The sequence below is a fragment of the Rattus norvegicus genome, chromosome 3, assembly GCF_021556685.1.
Source record: "Rattus norvegicus strain SHRSP/BbbUtx chromosome 3, alternate assembly SHRSP_T2T, whole genome shotgun sequence".
Lineage (NCBI taxonomy): Eukaryota > Metazoa > Chordata > Mammalia > Rodentia > Muridae > Rattus > Rattus norvegicus.
The window spans coordinates 57,072,405-57,087,777 of NC_141536.1; the positions used below are offsets into that span (position 1 = coordinate 57,072,405).

Below are 15,373 nucleotides of genomic sequence, written 5' to 3' on the forward strand. Positions count from 1 at the left end.
GATCCCCGTGGGTCTAAGCACAAGGTCCTCACCCTAAGCTTTCTGTCACCCCTCTCCCTCCCATCTGTAAGCACACTCCTAAACTTTGATAGTCACACGAGAAATTTTACTGTAATTTATTTTTCAATTTTACTTCTGAGGTAGTTTATTAAAGTAAACAATAAACTTATTTTAGCTCTTTGGGACTAGGGAAATATAACTTTAAAGTTTACTAATCTGCCTAAGTTTGTTTGAATGTTTCCCAAACAGACTTTGGCTTTTGATATTTTAATCTGCTTGAAAAAATACAAGACATTAAACATTCCCACTGCCCATACTATAATTTCAGACTAAAATTATCCATTTACTAATAATATTGTGTAACGATTAACGCTGAATGACTAGTATATAACTGCTAACTTTTCTAACAATAACAACTGAACTGCCACTACATAAATCGACTGCTATAAACCAACTCTTAAAAACTTAGTCTTGAGAAGTGTTTTAACTATCTTAACAGGTGAACACACCTTTTCGCAGCAAAGGTCCACACAGATGTAAAATTCACATTTTTCTACAGCACCTAATTTTACACTGAGTCTTCACATAAGACTTCCAGCTCCTCTGCACATCCTAGACATTCTAAAACTTACAAAAGAATCCCAACACATCCTTATCAGACTAGTTATAATAAAAATGAAGTGTTGCCAACTAAGCTCAACTTTAAGTATGGAGTGTACTAACATGCATGTAAACAAAATAACTTCATCTACTTTTTAAGATTGATAGTCCTGAAACCTTCAAAGGCCGAAGTTATTACTCACTCCTAAATTTCAATAGCCAACTGTCTCACTTAACCCTCAGAAAAACACTAGTGCAAAGTTGGAGTAGTCTGCAAAAAGCCAACAATTATAAATGATCAGGTTAGAAAAAGACACAGTAATAAAAATGTTCGACCCTGCGTATAAAAGAACATGCTCCTTAAATGATCTTCTGCCTAAATTACTCAAGATCTGGAAACTTGCTCCAGATTCTGAAACTCTAGAAACTAGAGCCACTGCCTCGGTAGGTGATACTATCAATGGCCGATAGGCTGTGCTTGCAAATGTAGTGCAGAAAGCGAATGAGTTTTCAAGTCCTGATACAAATTACTTAAACATCCATTTTGGAGTCCTATGCCCACCCCCACCCCACACCACACTACCGCCGCCTCAGACTTCATTTTGTGAGGAATTTTGCGCGCGATGCCGCAGTGACAATCTCCGGAAAGCGCGGGCCGGCCTGGGTTCCCACCCGGGACGCGAGCTGGCAGGAAAGCGCGGCGGGGCCGGACAGCCCGCGCGTGGCGGCCCCGCGGCGGCGGGAGGCCTTGGGTTGGCGGGCGGGCGCGCCGCAGGCCCGGGATGGCGGGCGCGGGGCCTCGGCGGGGGCGGGCCGCGCGCGCGGGACTTACCGCTCCGGCGGCGGCGGCGGGGACCCCGGCGGCGGCGGCCGCCTCCTCCTCGTCGTCGCCCGGCGATGGCGGCCCTATCTTGCTGCAGGTAGCGGCCAGCAGAGCGAGCGGTGACGGCTGAGTGTCCTACCCGCGATGGGCGGGTTCAGAGAGGGAGACAGGGAGGGGGTGGCGGTTAGGGCCGGGCCCGCTCGCACAGGAAGTACGGCTCGCTCCGCGCCTGGCCTCGCCGGCCGGGCCCGCGCTCTCCTCCTCCGGGTCGGCGGCGCCTCTCCCTGCGCTCGGCCCGCTCGGCGGCCCGCGGCGGACGGCTGCGCGCCGGGCCTTCCCTCCGCCCGGATCCCACCCGGGAGGGCGCGCACACTTGCACACTCACACACGCACAAAAAAGGCGGCGGGCGGGGGCGCGCGGGCGGGGTCGGAGCGTTGGCGCCTCGGGCGGGCAGCTCCCGGGGCGGGGGAGGGGCGGGCGCGCGAGGGAGGGAGGGAGGGAGAGAGAGAGGAAGGGAGGGCGAGGGGAGGAGAAAGCGGCGCGCGGGGAGCCGGGCCGCGCTCAGCCGCTCCTCACCTGGGCCGCCGCCGCCGCCGCCGCGCCGTTTCCGTGCTGCTGCTGCTGCTGCTGTTGCTGCAGATACTCGCCGTGGCCGCCGCCGCCGCCGCCGCTGTCCACGTCCAAGGCAGCCATTTCCTCTTGTTTCACGGGCTTTTCGGGAGCTGCAGGCACAGCGCGGGGGGGGTGGGGCGGGGAGGAAGGCGGGTGCGGGGAGGGAGGGGGCCCGCGGGCCGCGGCCACATTAGCGCCAGCCGGCCCCGGCCCCTTCCCCTCCCCCCGGCCGCGGCCGCGGCGGCGCGCTCCCTCCTCCCCTCCTGCTGCCCCCGCCCGCCGCGGCTGTAACCCTCCTCCTCCTCGTTCCCTCCTCCTCCTCCCCGCGCTGCCCCTGCCCCCTCTCCTCTCTCCTCTCCTCTCCTCCCCTTTCCCTCCGCGGCGCTCGCTCCTCTCGCACCGTCAGTCACTCACACACGCCCGCCCGCCGCCCGCGCCCGCACACAGGGGGATGCGCTCCCGGCGGACTGGGCCGCCCGCCCCGAGCCCGGCGGGCACTCGGCGCTGGCGCTGGAGGGCTGGACGCTGGCTGGCGGGGAGGGAAGGGAGGCGGAGGGGAGTGCGGCTTTCTGCCTCCACAGACACTCGGTCGCGCACTCGGGGCCGGGAGCCGGCGGTGGCGGCCCCGGGCTGGCTGTGGGCGGCAGTGGCGGCGGCGGAGGCAGCAAGGGTTGCTCTCTCTCGGCTTTACGTACCGGTCATAGTGTGTTTAGGACACCTCAGGCGGGGCTCCCCGCCGCCTTACACATGGTGAGAAGCGAAGGCGGCGGCGGCGGGAGAGGATGCGGGAAGCGGCGGCGGACACGGCCGGAGCGGTCCGGGGATTTTTTTTTTTCCTATTTTGATTGACTGTGCGGGAAACACAAAAGGTGGAGCCTCCAGCCCAAAAGGGGGGAAGAGGGTGACAGCCCGCCCGGAAGTTCCGCCCCTCTTCCCGGCGCTCATTTGCCGCTGGGCTCTCCGTCAGCTGTGTTCATTGGTCCGGACGCCTGTCCGTCGCTTGGCCAGGCGGCGGGCTTCCTGTTTGCCCCCGGGTTGAAGGGGAGAGACAATGAGCGGCCGTGGCGCCGTAGGTTCCTGAGAACGGCCCCGGCTCGCGCGTTACCCCGGTGTGCCAGCCTCGTTCCTCGGCTACGGCTGCCAGGCCCGAGGCGCAAGCCTCTTCCACTCGTTGGCCCTTCGTGCAGGCCTCGCCAAGCTGTCGGGGAGCTGAACTGGGGAGGAAGTCCGTCCCCGGTGGCTCCGACTCCACTCGACGTTTCCTCCATCCTGGCAGCCGCCTGGACTGGATCTCCCCAGGGCATGGGCTCTCGAAGCTGGTTCTTGCCAGCGCTGCCAGGAGGCCACCACCGCTCAGCCCCAAGGCTGCCGCTGCTACTGAGCAAACCGGACCCGCCCCATGAGCCCTGGGGGAGGGAGCTGGTATTGGGGGAGACACCCCCTCCGAGGCTGGAGGAGGACTTTTTCACACACATTCAGCTCTTGGTCGCATACTCGGATACATCGCCTTCCCATCCCACCTCATCCTCCCCACCCTTAGCCCTTGGTTACCAACCATCTACTTCTGTGGACCCTGAAGACAGTCACTGACAGCAAAAAGTCTCAAGTCTCTTCATAAGGAAAAAAGGTTTTAATTCTGGCCAGTGATATCAAAGCAAGCTTAGTTATATTTTATTCAGTCAGGCACAGCCACCCTTTAAAATTAGTTTGCTGCACACACAAACTCCCTGCTTCTTAACCTAAGAAAATAAGTCAACAATGCCAACATTTATTAAAATGGTAAATCTCACCCCAAGTATCCTTCCCCTGGGAGTGCTTAGGTACATTTTCTTTACTTAGTGATTTAGGTTAACACTCCTTCCTTTCACATCCTTAATGTCTTGCAGTCATTCAGGAGAAAAAAATGTTCTGCAAACAAGAGAACATTGTCTATTACCTCTAGATACTTCTACTTTAAAAAGGTTGAATTTAAGAGGAGGAAACACTTTCCTTAATACTTTTATTAGAAATCTATCTCAAGCAAGAATAAACGACCCAATTATTGTAATTATGTTTTGTATAATGTTGTGCAAATTGAAGCATTTAAACTAGCTTAATATGCGCTACCTTAAAAAAAAATCACTGGGTGGGGAGGGCATGCATCTCAGTTTCAGAGGACTTTTTGGACTTTTGGGAGGGTGGTTGGTTGGTTTGTTTTTAAAAACAAGGTTTCATGTGTAGCCTTGTTTATCCTGAAACTTGATTTGTAGACCAGGCTAGCCTGGAACCACAGGAAATCTACCTGCCACTGCCTCTGCCTCCTGTGTGCTGGAATTCTCCCCCAACTATTTCCTGGTATTTTTTTAATACTGACAATGACACATGTTCTCTTTCTCTTGTGGCATGCAAGCAAGAATAATGCTTTTGGGCCAAAAAGCAGATAACTCAAACTATTTTGAGGCAAAGCTCTTAAGGAATGCATATTAGCAAAAGTATCACTCACCACTAAGGTAAGATTCAGTAGACTTCAACCAGGGTTGAGTCAATGTTACAGCCTATCTTAAGATGACCAAAAGCAAAATGGTCTCTTGAAAGAATACCTTTTTCTTAACTAGTGCAGATACACTCAAAGCACTCATATGCAAAACATAATACCTGTATTTAGATAAATACACACGTATAGTAACTAATACAGTATAATTGACAATGGATTAACATGTTTCAAAACAGTCATTAAATGAAAATTTAAAAGTATCGAACATCATGAATAAATCTCAAAACAATAAGGTCTGTTTTCCCCTGTCCCCATACTTGGCCCAGTTTCTTGTCATGTTTTCTCTCAAGATTTCACAAGCTATTCCTGGCCAAGAAACAAAACCAGATCACCCTATTCCCCAGTAGACTAGGACAAAGTTGGTAATAACATCAGCTACAACTCCAAGAAAAGGAGGAAATCAAGCTAGGTCTATAAGGTACCTCACTGAATAGCTAGAAACTTTATATGGAATCATGGTCAGCAATTAGTCTTACCATATCAAACTGGAAATGTCAGTACTGTCTGGGTAGTTGGGCATTTGAGCTCTGAATTTTCTTCATCTATGCTGAGTTGGTTCAGAATATGTAGAACTTTTAAAATACAGAATGAAGAAACTAGTTACAGAAGGATGTTTTAAAACATAGCAAGTTATGACTATATATGGATATAATAACTGTTAGAGTCAGTCTTAATTGTCAATTTAACACAATCTAGAATCAGCTGAGAAGACCATCTTCTCTAGGGGTTATCTGGATCAGGCTGACCTGTGTCTATGAGGGACTGTCTTCATTAAGTTAACTGATGTGGAAAGACATAGCCCACTGTGGATGGCACCATTTCCTGGATTTATTTGGGTCCTGGACCATATAAGAGCAGAGACAATAGGCTGAGTTGTAAACATGCAAGCATTCATTCTCTTTGTGTATGGATTTGATGTGCCCTGAAGTCCAATGTGACTGAAGTTCCTGTTTCCTTGGGTTCCCTCCTAGAAAGGACTGAAATAAACATTTCTCCTCTAAGTTGCTCTTTGTCAGGGTGTTATATCACAGCAACCAGAAATGATACTAATAAAGAAACTCACTGTAAGTCTTCAAGATGCTAAGTTTTAAACGGGTAAGGAGGAAATCGAAGACCAGCCAGATGTCTTAGCAGATCAGGAGGGCTTGTAGCCAAATCTGACAGCACTTCCGTCACAGAAATCCACATGATGGAGGGACCGTCCCTCAAGTCGTCACCTTACCATGACATGTGCTATAGCATAAAGTACAAACAATAAATAAATAAATGTGAGAGAAAAATGAGATTTAAATGTGTTTCCTAAGTGCTGTGCTTACATGTCCAAGTTTTCATTAAGTTAGGTGGAGGGAGGGTATCACCATACTTCATATTGTGTTGTCTGAAATACTATGCAATCACTTTTTAACCTTTTAAACAAACGAGTACCTATAGAGACAATGGAACAAGCATGTCCTGACTGACCAGGAAGAGTCCGTGACGCCATATGACTAAGTGCTCCAGCCTTAGTCACTGGAAAACTGGAGTGAAATGGAAGACTATGAGACTGGGAGCAACTGGGAGACAGTTAAGGCATTCGGGCTCTGGGTGCCAGAGGACACCCACGGGCCCATGGGTGGAAGGATTTGGACGTCTAGCTAAAACAAGAAGGGGGCAGTACACAGACTTGGGAGCCTTTGCCATGCTCACATACCTCTGTCCATTGCTTCTAGACATGAACAAGACCCTTGGCTTTAAAAAAATTCCCCGTTGGTAGCACATTGTAATCCCAGGACTTAGCAGGTTGAGGTAGAATTCAAACTCAAGGCATGCTGGGCTACATACACAGTGATACTGTCTCAAAATGAAAGGTAGAGAGGCCAGCTGGTTGTCTCAGTGGTCAAGTACTTATCTAGTGTGTCAGAGACACTGTGTTCACTCTCCATGTAACCCAGAGTATAAATCCTCCACTGGATGATACAGGTACCTCAGCGGTTGAACTGTTTCTTATGCAAGGTCTCCAGAACTTGTCTTCCTGACACCAGTTTCAACATTCAACACTGAAACACTTCCTCCTGAGAACACTCTCCTCCCTAAACCTCATCTGCTTTCTGATTTTTCTCTCAAAGTCTCCATTTTTGTTATACTTGAATTTTTTTTTTTTTTTTAAATCTTGGGCAGTGAAAATGCTTGTTCCTCAGAGCATCCACTAACCACATGCAACCATTAGTGCTGGAAACATATCCAGGTGGCAATTGAGTTACTTTGTTTTAACGATGTAAACATAAATGACTCCACATGGCCAAGGGCAAATGTATTGATTGAACAGTACTGCTTTGAGCATCTGCCTGCGTCCAACCACTACATGCAAATACCAGTCCAGAGCGTTCTTGACTCCTTGGGTTTCCCTGGGGAAGCTCAGCCTTCCTGCAACCCCAGCCATCATCTCTAAGCTCAGGCCCATGCCTTACCTTTAGTAGTCTGCCGTCACATGGGTCACTGTTCCATAACGGTAGACATTGGAAATTCCTCCAGAGTGTTTCACTTAGCCTCACACTGCAAATACGAAGAATTGAACTCCACCTCGTCCACAGACCCAACTCTGCTTCCCTTTGGACACCGACTCCAGCAACGATGCCACCATTTTCTCAGAAGTCCAGGCAGGAGTCAGGTTTGACACCTCTCCCCAGCCTTCCCACTCGCTGAAGCCATGTGGTACTAGCAAGGTTTCCTGCATAATCTCTCTTAATGACTTGCTTGTTAAAACCACAAAATTTATTGACCCCTGTTCTGCAAAACACGGTAAGGCTCTTACCCTCCAAAAATTTAAATGGACACAAATCCAAATCACAGAAACGAAAAATTAAGTCTAACACCCAGTGGATAGAGGACTCACCTAGTGTTCACAGGGTCCTGCACTCAGTTCCCTGTACAACAAAAGATTCAAAAGAAAGCAAATGTATTGCCAAAGAAGGTCTCTCCCGTTTCTCTCAAACCATTGACTGATGCAGCAACTCCTGGAAGGCATCAAAGCATGCTTTGCACGGACCAGGTCTACACGCTTTCCTGCCCCTTGTGCTCTGTCTGCCACTCTATTGCTCTGTCTTCCTTTTCCTAGCTCCAGCACCTCTGTGAATCCTAGGCAAGGACATCCCTCATAGTCCTTCCCGTCCCACAGTTAACCTGTCTTGGGCCTTGCCACTGGGATTTCCCTTTCTGTTCTCTGTGTTTCTGGCAACTCAGACAAGAATTTAAGCTCAAAGCAAGCCTTCCTATAAAGCCCTGCTTCCAGCCGTCAGTAATTCCTGTCTTTAGCTTTCCTTTACACTTCTAGTGTTCTTGTAACCCATGACTTACCATTGTCAGCTACAATGTTACCATAGGCATTTTGCTGGAATGCAGATTTTACCTTCTCTGGGTTTTTTATTTGTTTTTGGTTTAGGGAGTTGGTGGGGAGGTTCTTTTCAATACCAGGCATGATGGCTCTTCCTGGGTGTCACCTTGACTATATCTGGAATGAACTACAATCCAGAATTGGAGGGCTCACCTGCGATCCAGATCTTGAGGCTGCAAGACACAAGTTTCTGACCTGGATCTTGGCATGGAGATCTTAAGGCCGTGGCCATGAAAAGCTTAGGCCCAGACAAGGTAGTATACTCTTTTAATCCCAGGAAACTAAGGCGAGATCTCTAAATTCAAGGTCAGCCTGGGACAAAGCAAGTCCCAGATCAGGCGTGGTAGTACACATCTGGGCCACACCTTCTGCTAGAGACCTGCATAAGGACATTGGAAGAAGGAAGGTTTGCTCTTCTTCGCCTGCTGGCATTTACTTGCCAGCACATCTGTTGGAATCTACTTCTACAGAAGAGCAGCTGAAACAACCAGCTCTTAGGTCTAAGCAACTACTAGATTCTTGGACTTCCCGTCCACAGCTGCCCATGGTCGGTTTAGTTGGACTGCAGACTATAAGTCATTGCAATAAATTCCCTTAATATAAAGAGATATTTCATAAGTTTTGTGACTCTAGTGAGCCCTGATTAATACATCATGTGTCTCTGTGTACCCTCAACTCTCTCTGTAGATCAGGTGGCCTCAAACTCTGCCTTCCTCTGCCTCCCAAGTGCTGGGATTAAAGGCACATGCCAACATTTTTGAACAGGGCATACATTTCAATAAGCTACAAACTTGTTTTAGTATTAATGGTTCAAACCTCTTATTTTAATGAAAAGAACTATTTAGTGATATGACCTATTGATTGGACAAAAAAGCTAAAAAAAATAATAACAAACTAAACAGAACTCACCAGTTGAAAAACAATCCAAAATGGTAAGGAAGTTGGATAAAGGCCCTATCTGTAATCCAGCCTGAGACCTTGAGGCAAAATGTTCTTACGGCTGGCATGGCACTCTTATGAGTTCACACTATTGTGAACAAAGAAGGCAGCCTGCAAGTTCCAGGCCTGGCTGGGCTGTGTGTCCATACTGACTCGTGGTATATTCTTAGAGATAGGATTCATGACCTTCAGAGGTGTGCCCTTCAATGAGCCACTAGGCTCCACTGCACAGTTCCATACCCTTGGGCACAAAGATGGCCCTTGTGACTCAGTGGGTCACAAAACAAAAGACATGAACAAGGGAGAGGGACCTTGAGGAAGAAGGAGGGGGTCAGCCAGCCTGAGGAGAAGACAAGGGAGAGTACAGGATGAGAGTAATTAGAATAAATTAAATACACTTATGAAATTATCAAAGAACAAATTTCATTGATAAAACAAAATTTTTAGGATACATAAAATTATATACAAATACATATTTATAAAATTCCACCTCAGTGTATAGAAATATTTCACAATATACAGAAATTGTAATCCTACCATATTAATAAAACCAAATAAAACAAACTGATTAAAATAATTACAAAGCAGTACTTATATATCATCTAGTATTAAAATATGTACTATATACAAATTTAACACATAATAACTAATTAAGTGACTCTGTCATCTAATTTCATCTATGCTTTTAGATCATCTAGAACCCAAGGGTTCTGTCATCCATGTGCTTTTTAGGCAAGCGCTCTACCACTGAGCTAAATCCCCAACCCTTAATTATATATTTCTATTGAGTTGTTTTTCTTAATCTAGTCTATCAAAAAGTATTTATTTAATTTAATTTCTGTAGTCAATTCTTTTCCTTAAAGCACTTGAATTATCGCTTCTACCATTCCAGTTGCTGCTATGCTTTTCCTTCTCCATTCCCCTTTATTGTTCTGACTTTACACTCCTGTGAGATAATCTTTCTACTTCATATTTCCTCTGCCCTGAACTGAGTGAGCCGCTCATCTGCTTATGTTCCTCGGTGACTCAAGGCATTCCGTCCCCTCTTTGTATTGAGCGACCCTCCCAATAGTTTTGTGTAAAGCTTACTGTATGAATGTTCCTTCTCCAAAACCATTGGCATAATGAATAAAATTGGTCCTGATATTGATCGCCGGAGCTTCGTGGTCCATCCATCCCACCTGTTCCACACTCTGATATCAAAATCAATGTCTCATCGACTTAAGTAGTTCATCCCTGTGCCGTACTCAGCTGACACTGAGATTCGTTGTCGTACGGTATCATTTCTCGGTACTGTGACCCAAAGTCTAAGTCATTGGTTCTTGGCTTCCTCAGTCAGACTCAGCAATTACTTCATAACAATGAGGCAGATGAGATGAATTCCCTTTAAATTAAGTCATAACTTTCTGATGCTTCCAATTGATGATTTCCTACAAAAAAAAACACCGATACCTTCTGTACAGACACTAATCTTAGTAATTCTAAACCTTGTACTCGGTGTGGGGAAGGGGGATATTTAGAGAATTTTAGTGAGAGTTTTGCCTATTATACATTATACATTGTAACTGTCAAAGACACGAGATAAAACATTTCAGGTCCCCTTTTGTCTTTATGGAAGAGTCTGAACATCTATTAAGAATCAAGAAAATATTTGAATTACAATAGTGGAACTCGAGAGCTGTAACCCAGAAAAAGATGTTCTACTATAAGTAAATTATGCTTTGATTTCTAAAATGTATTTTAATTTGATGTGTACAGCTGTTTTGTCTGCGTGTGTGCCTGCTGCTCATGGAAGTAAAAGGTGAAACTTTGGAACTGAAGTTACTGATGATATGAGTCGCCGCGCAGATCCAAGGCTCTCCAGAAGAGTAGCCAGTGCTCCTACCTTCTGCCATCTCTTCAGTTTCTATGATGAGACAAATACGTCAATAAATCCCTCACTCTAAAAAGCCCCGTTGAAGGGCTAGAGAGGCTGCTCCGTGGTCGTCCATTTGCCTGTCATATAGAAGGCCCTGGGCACATCCCTAGCTCTAAAAAAGTTGGAAGGAACTACTTAAGTCAATTAAACATTAATGTTGATATCAAAGCAGTTTGGAATGGATGAACCAATAAGTTCCAGCCATCCCATAAGTTTAGTAGAGTAGAGAAAGGAAGAGACCCTATGAAAATGTCTGGGGACCTGGAGATGTAACTAACACACCACACACACACACACACACACACACACACATACACACACACACACACACACACACACACACACGGGCAGAGGAGTGACCTACATCCCTAGAGAGTATAACATTGGCTATTCGTTGTAGAAACTGTTGAGATTTGACCTGTTGCTATGTATTGCAATGCTAAATTCCGAACGTAGAATGTCTAGGCCTACCAGCAAATTGTCTCATTTACAAGCCTGTGTTGTGCAAACCTTGTTCCTTAATACTTCACATTTACAAGCTTATGCTGTGCACCCTCTTCCTCGCTTTAGAACTATTGGTTAAATGAAATTGGCTACAGACAGTTATTGGAGAAGTAGGTGACTTTTGAGTTACCTGGGAGACTGAGGAGAGACCAGAGAAGAAGGAAGAACTAGAGGAGAGGAAGCTGCTATGAGGGGAAATAGACCATGTGCATGTGGCCAGGAGAAACAGCAAGTGTCTAGGGTACACCGCTGGGGAGGTATCCAGGTCAGCAGCAAGAATAGATTAGGGTGACCCTCGGTGATTATCACAGCCAAATAAAATGACCATAGTCTGAATCTCATTTTTTTTGTAAGCTAGTCAGGGATGAGCTAAATTGGTTGTACTACAGGAAACTTCTAAAAGTACATTTCCTTTTTAATTTATTATAGTGCATGCCCCTGTGGAGCCAGAAGACGCCTCGCAGGTTGATCCATCCTTTTGTCCCACAAATGTGAGCCCCGATATCAAACTCAGGTGGCCAGCCCTGGCAGCTCTTTTAGCCACTCAGCCATCTCACTAAAGTAAGACAACAGAATGGAAAGAAGCTTGTTTAATACTCACTGAAGGTGAACACATCGGAAGGCCGAGGGACTAAACATACAGAGTTCCCTGTACACACACACACTTGCATCTCCTTTAATATGACAGCAAAGTAGGGGAGACATACCCCATCGTGGGCATCAGCTGGTGTCCTTCTGCAATCAGGAAACCTTGCACACAGCAGGACCACAGTGAATGTATTGAGTAGATATTTAACCTCCTCAGCTCAGTTATTTTATCAGCTGCTCCTGGCTTGTTTAGGATTTTAGTTTGAACTTTCTTTTTTCTTTTATTCCTCCCTTCCCTTCTATTACGATTTCTTTCTTTCTTGTTATGAGTGCCTGGTGCCCATAGGATCCTGTGGAACTGGAGTTACAGATGGTTTCAAACCACCATGTACATGCTTGGAAACAAACCCGGGTCCTCTCACAAGAGCAGCGAATGCTCTCACAAGAACAACTGCTACACCTATCATCTCTCCAGACTGCTGGAATTTATTTCTTTGTGTGGTAACCAGGCTGGCCTAGAACTCAAGAGATCTACCTGCCTCTGCCTCCTAAGTGCTGGAATTAACAGGGTGTGCCACACTGTTTACATGTACAAGTGCATGTGAGCACAGGTGCCTTCAGAGGCTAGAAGAGGACTTTGAATCCCCTGGAGCTGGAGTTATAGATGGTTGTGAACTGCCTGGTATGGGTCGAGAGAGCTGAACTCAGGTCCTGTGCAAGAGCAGTAGGTACTCTTAACCACTAAACCATCTTCCCAGCGCTAGGCAGGCATTTTTTTTTTTCCTTTTAGAATGTCCCTAAATTTGAGTCATCTGATATTTTCATCATGTTCAGACTATGTCATGAGTTTTGGGCCCTGACTTATTTTTACAGTCAGCAAATGTCAGCACTTATTTTCATGGTTACATTAACCATTACAGACTTTAACTCCACAGAACACCATTTAAGTAAAAGGGATTAAATTAAATCAGTTGAGCAAGATCATATAATTAGAGTGAATCTTCTGATTCGAGATACGGTTCTGACATTACTGTCTCAAAAAGGGCAACATCAAAATTACTTCATGTTTAAAAAAAATTATTTAAACTTAGAAAATGACAACACTCATTGCCCAAGTTCCTCTTGAAGCTGCAAGGCATTAGTTTTCCTTCTATACATATACGTTTTCTTTTGTAAAAACTGGATTGTAGGCACATGCTAATTTTAATTAGCTGTTAATTTTTAATTATCATTTATAGCCCCCTGTTTTAGTTTTAATGCTGTGAAGAGACACTATGACCATGGCCATTCTTATAAAGGAAACCACTGAATTGGGCCTGGCTCACGGTTTCAGAGGTTCAGTCCATTGACATCATGGCAGGAGCCTGGCAGAGTCCAGGTACGGACGGAGCTGGAGCTGAGAGGTCTACATCTTGATCCACAGGCTGCAGAAGGACACTGGGTGCCACACTGGGCATGGCTTAAGCAGAGGAGACCTCAGAGCCCACCCTCACAGTGACACCTTCCTCCAACAAGGCCTCACCTCCTACTAGTGGGTGTTTTGAATGGGCCAAGCACTTTGTTGACTTCCTTTGACTACTGGGTGGAAGGGACTTTTTTTTTTTTTAACGTTATAACCTTTCACGTAATATGCTTTTAAATTTTTATTTCTATTTTATGGGTATGAGTGTTTTGCTGCATACACACACACACACACACACACACACACACACACACACATTATTTTTTTTTCCACCACATGTGTGCCTATTGATGGTAGGTTAGAAGATGGTGCCAGTTCTCCTGGAACAGGAGTTACAGACAATTGCGAGCTGCTGTGTGGGCGCTAGGAATTGAATCCAGATCCTCCAGAGGGGCAGCCAGTGTTCTTAACTGTGGAGCCCCCTTCATTTGCTTCTTGAAGTGACCTTGAATTTTCTCTCCCAATGATGTCTTAATATTAGGAAGTGTGAGCTAGACTCGTTTATTTTTGTTCTGTGGAAGGAGTTTTGGGGAGTTTGATAGTTTGGGTTTGGAGGTAATCCTGCTTTTTAAAGTTTGGGTTGTTTTTTTTTTTGTTTTGTTTTGTTTTGTTTTGTTTTGTTTTGTTTTAACATTTATTTTATGGCAGGAGGGTTGGGCATGCAGACTCAAAGGACACCTTGATGGAGTCTTCTTTGTAACTTCCTTCTTTCATGTGAGTACCAGGTATAAAACTCTAGTCATTGTACTTGGCTACGAGCACCATTCCCCACTGAGCCATCCCTACAGTCCTGTGCCTCGGTTTTAGTGTGGAGGTCCGTTCTGAATCTTACCCCCCCCACGTTCCCCCCTCCCACCCCAGTCAGGTTCCTTGGCACTGCATCCTTACTCACCTATAGTGCTTTCCTCCCAAGCCAGGCAGTGTCCTGGTTACCAGAGCGCCAAGCTTTAGCAGAGAAAAAGAGAAATGGCAAATTCAAAAGCACACTGGTTTGGAAACTGGCAAATCTAGGCTGCATTCTACCTCCAAGGAAATACATTACCAAGACAGTAACAGTGTTGACTCCTTGCTGCCGCTGCCGCCTTAAAAAGCTTGTCTTTTGGTGGGTGGTGCTATTCCGGAGGCAGAGGCAAGCAGATCTCTGAGTTGGAGGCCACCCAGGTCTACAGAGCAAGTTCCAGGACTACAGAGAGAAACCCTGTCCTTGAAAAACTAAAAAGCTAACAACTAACTGAATAAGGAAGCCCATCAAGCTGCGTACTAGCTTTGGTCTTGGTGCCGTGGTCAGAGGGATTCCTAACCCACTGGCTCTGTCCTTCCCTCACACCCAGGTCTGCTTTCCCAGCAAGGAATGGATTCCAGAGTCTCAAGCCCAGCTCAGGGAAGTCAACGTTTCTCTTCTGGTTTTTGGGACATTTATAATAATGACAACCTGAGGATAGATGCCAAGACTGAAAGCCAACAGAAGGATTCAAAAGGAAAGCCTGCTTTAGAGAGGGCTCTAGTCAGCTCCTAGCCTGATAAACACCATTTCCAAAGGCCACGTGGGTAGGAAATAGCTCATTTCATCTCACAGCTCAGAGTCTATCGTGAGGGGAAGCTAGGGCAGGAGCCCAATCAGGAACCTGGAAGCAGGAACTGAAGCAGAAGCCGTTAATGGAACTGTGTTTATTGACTTGCTCATTTTGCTTTCTTACATACCCAGGACCACCTGGCCAGAGATGGCACTGCCCACAGTGAGCGGGCACCTTCAATGTCAATCAAGAAATGCCCCAACAGACCAGCCCACAGGCCAATCCTATGGAGGCATTTTCTCAGTTGAAGTTCCCTTCTGGAAGATAACACTAGCTTGTGTTAACCTGATCACCCTCCAAAAAAACCACCACCACCAACAACAACAACAAACAGAGATAGTAAATGTAGTTTGCTTTTTTTTTTTTCTTTTTCCAGAGCTGGGGACTGAACCCAGGGCCTTGTGCTTGCTAGGCAAGCGCTCTACCACTGAGCTAAATCCCCAACCCCT

The 15,373-nt window shown here is 46.4% G+C and overlaps 1 protein-coding gene and 1 long non-coding RNA gene across 6 annotated transcripts in view; both read right to left on the reverse strand.

Moving 5' to 3' along the window:
• The window catches only part of Sp3 (Sp3 transcription factor), a 45,191-nt gene extending 41,779 nt beyond the window's left edge, over positions 1-3,412 (reverse strand). Inside the window, exons 1-3 of one of the 4 annotated variants that reach the window (XR_015683265.1) lie at positions 2,732-2,942; positions 2,001-2,146; positions 1,433-1,558 (exon numbers count right to left, since the gene is read on the reverse strand). Coding sequence is in view for 2 of the 4 variants with exons in the window: in NM_001427405.1 (NP_001414334.1) it covers positions 1,433-1,558; positions 2,001-2,146; positions 2,732-2,738 (279 nt within the window). In the remaining 2 variants the exon portion in view is untranslated. 4 annotated transcript variants of the gene reach the window in all.
• Positions 3,413-3,649: 237 nt separating this feature from the next.
• LOC147995514 (uncharacterized) lies at positions 3,650-11,201 on the reverse strand. 2 transcript variants are annotated; one of them, XR_015684384.1, is made up of 6 exons: positions 10,764-11,189; positions 9,968-10,308; positions 8,849-9,218; positions 5,633-5,802; positions 5,046-5,141; positions 3,650-3,944 (listed from the first exon to the last, which is right to left on the reverse strand). It is a non-coding gene; the product is annotated as an uncharacterized LOC147995514 (long non-coding RNA). The 2 variants fall into 2 exon arrangements; XR_015684383.1 differs by lacking the exon at positions 8,849-9,218 and having other exon boundaries at positions 3,651-3,944; positions 10,764-11,201.
• Positions 11,202-15,373: the final 4,172 nt, after the last annotated feature.